Source organism: Rhincodon typus, chromosome 23 (genome assembly GCF_021869965.1).
Source record: "Rhincodon typus isolate 14 chromosome 23, sRhiTyp1.1, whole genome shotgun sequence".
NCBI lineage: Eukaryota > Metazoa > Chordata > Chondrichthyes > Orectolobiformes > Rhincodontidae > Rhincodon > Rhincodon typus.
In genome coordinates, this window is record NC_063354.1 from 46,996,021 (window position 1) to 46,999,136 (window position 3,116).

General features: G+C 54.5%; 1 protein-coding gene across 1 annotated transcript in view; it reads right to left on the reverse strand.

Moving 5' to 3' along the window:
* pkd1b (polycystic kidney disease 1b) overlaps positions 1–1,900 on the reverse strand; it is a 196,357-nt gene extending 194,457 nt beyond the window's left edge. Inside the window, exon 1 of the mRNA XM_048611156.1 lies at positions 1,507–1,900. Coding sequence (XP_048467113.1) covers positions 1,507–1,900 — 394 coding nt within the window. The remainder of the gene's footprint in view (positions 1–1,506) is intronic.
* Positions 1,901–3,116: the final 1,216 nt, after the last annotated feature.

Consider the following 3,116-nt stretch of genomic DNA (forward strand, 5'->3'; position numbering starts at 1 on the left):
TCTCACTGGCAGCACGCCCCCGTATCTCACTGGCAGCACGCCCCCGTATCTCACTGGCAGCACGCCCCCGTATCTCACTGGCAGCACGCCCCCTTTTCTCACTGGCAGCAGGCCACCATATCTCACTGGCAGCAGGCCGCCGTATTTCACTGGCAACACAAACCCGTGTCTCACTGGCAGCACGCCCCCGTGTCTCACTGGCAGCACGCCCCATTTTCTCACTGGAAGCAGAATCCCATATCTCACTGGCATCACGCCCCGGTACCTCACTGGCAGCAGAACCCCCCCCACCGTACCTCACTGGCTGCACGCCCCCGTACCTCACGGGCAGCATGCCCCTTTTTCTCACCGGCAGCACGCTTCCATATCTCACTGGCATCACGCTTCCATATCTCACTGGCAGCACGACCCCTTTTCTAACTGGCACCATGCCCCCCTTTCTCACTGGCAGCAAGCTCCTGCATCTCACGGGCAGCACATCCCCGTGTCTTACTGGCAGCACGCCCCATATCTCCCTTGCAGCATGCCCCTGTGTCTCACTGGCAGCAGGATCCCGTATTTCACTGGCAGCATGCCCACTTTTTTCACTGGAAGCACGCCCCCTTATCTCACTGGCAGAATACCTCCTTTTCTCCCTGGTAGCACGACCCCGTGTCTCACTGGCAGAACGCCACCCATATCTCCCTGGCAGCATTCCGCTTTTTCGCACTGGCATCACGTCCCCGAATCTCACTGGAAGCATGCCCCTTTTCTCACTGGCAGCACGTCCCCTTTGCTCACTGGCAGCACACCCTTGTATCTCACTGGCAGTACGCACCCTTTCCTCACTGGCAGCACGCCCCTGTACTTCACTGGCAGCGCACCCTTGTATCTCACTGGCAGTATGCACCCTTTTCTCACTGGCAGCACGCCCCCTTTTCTCACTGGCAGCATGTTCCCGTAGCGCACTGGCAGCACGATCCCGTATCTCACTGGCAGCACGCCCCCTTATCTCACTGGCAGAATGCCTCCGTATCTCACTGGCACCACGCCCACTTTTCTCAATGGCAGCAATCCCCCGTGTCTTACTGGCAGCACGCCCCCATGTCTCACTGGCAGCAGGCTCCCGTATCTCACTGGCAGCACGCCCCCATGTCTCACTGGCAGCATGCCCTCGTACCTCACTGGCAGCACACTCCCGTACCTCACTGGCAGCAGACTCCGTATCTCAGTGGCAGCAGACTCCCGCATCTCACTGGCAGCACGCCCCCCTGTCTTACTAGCAGCACGCCACCGTGTCTCACTGGCAGCACGCCCATTTTCTCATCTGGCAGCAGGCTCCTGTATCTCACTGGCAGCACACCCCATTTTCTCACTGGAAGCAGAATCCCATATCTCACTGGCAGCATGTACCACCCCCCCACCCCCCACCTCACCACCCACCCCGTAACTCACTGGCCACACATCCCCGTACCTCATGGGCAGCACGCCCTCTTTTCTCACCAGCAGCACACCCCCTTTTCTTACTGGCAGCACGCTCCCGTATCTCATTGGCAGCACGCACACTTTTCTCACTGGCAGCACGCTCCCATATCTTACTGGCAGCACGCCCCCATATCTCACTGGCAGCATTCACCCTTTTCTCACTGGCAGCATTCACCCTTTTCTCACTTGCAGCACACCCCCTTTTCTCACTTGCAGCACACCCCCTTTTCTCACTTGCAGCACGTTCCCATGTCTCACTGGCAGCATGCCCCTGTGTCTTACGGAAGCCTGCTGCCAGTATCTCACTGGCAACATGCCCCCTTTTCTCATCTGGCAGCACGCCCCCGTGTCTCACTGGCAGCAGGATCCCGTACCTCAGTGGCAGCACGCTCCCGTATCTCACTGGCAGTGTGCTCCCGCATCTCACTGGCAGCATGTCCCCTTGTCTTACTGGCAGCACACCCCATTTTCTCACTGGAAGCAGAATCCCATATCTCACTGGCAGCACGCTCCCTTGTGTGTAGGGCCAGAGCACATACGGCTTGCTGTCAGTGTAAGGGCAACATATTTTGATTACTGTAATAAATACACCTATAAGTCCAATTCTAAAAGGATGCCTGAGCCGAGGCACCACGGTCTATATATGCTGATCATTGAATTTGGCAGGATGGGTCGTGAGAGCAGTTAACAAAGCATACAGTGTTCTTGACTTTAATATTAAGAGTGCTGAGTAGAGTCAGAGTCATAGAGATGTACAGCTTGCAGACAGACCCTTCTTGTCCATGCTGACCAGATATCCTAAATGTGTCTAGTCCCATTTGCCAGCATTTGGCCCCAGTTCCTCTAAACCCTTCCTATTATCATACCCATCCAGATGCCTTTTAAATATTTTAATTCTATCAGCCTACACCACTTCCTCTGGCCGGTCATTTCATACACGCATGAAAATGTTGCTCCCAGGTCCCTTTTATATCTTTCCCCTCTCATCTTAAACCTATGCCCTCTAGTTTTGGACTCCCCTACCCCAGGGAAAAGACCTTGTCTATTTACACTATCCATACTGCTCTTGATTTTATCAACCTCTATAAGGTCACCCCTCAGCCTCCAACGCTCCAGGGAAAATAGCCCCAGTGTATTCAGCCTCTCCCTACAGTTCAACCCTCCAACCCTGGTAACATCATTGTAAATCTTTTCTGAATCCTTTCAAGTTTCTCAACATCCATCCTATAGCAGGGAGACTAGAATTGCTCATGGGAATGAGAAACTTCCATTCAGGGGGATAGATTGAAAAAGTTGGGAATCATAGAATCCAGTCCTTCAGGTCCACACTGACCGTCTGAACAGCATCCCACCCAGACCCATCCTCTACCCTATCCCCGTAACCCTGCATTTCCCATGGCTAATCCACCTCGCCTACACACCCCTGGATACGATGGGCAATTTAGCATGCCAATCCACTTAACCTACACATCTTTGGGCTGTGGGAGGAAACTGGTGCACCCGAAGGAAACCCACACAGATATGGGGAGAATGCGCAAATTCAAAACAGACAGTTGCCCAAGACTGGAATCAAACCCGGTCCCTGGCACTGTGAGGCACCACGCCACCCCAAGGTGCTGTTCTCCTTGGACAGAAGGAGGCTGAGCAGAGAT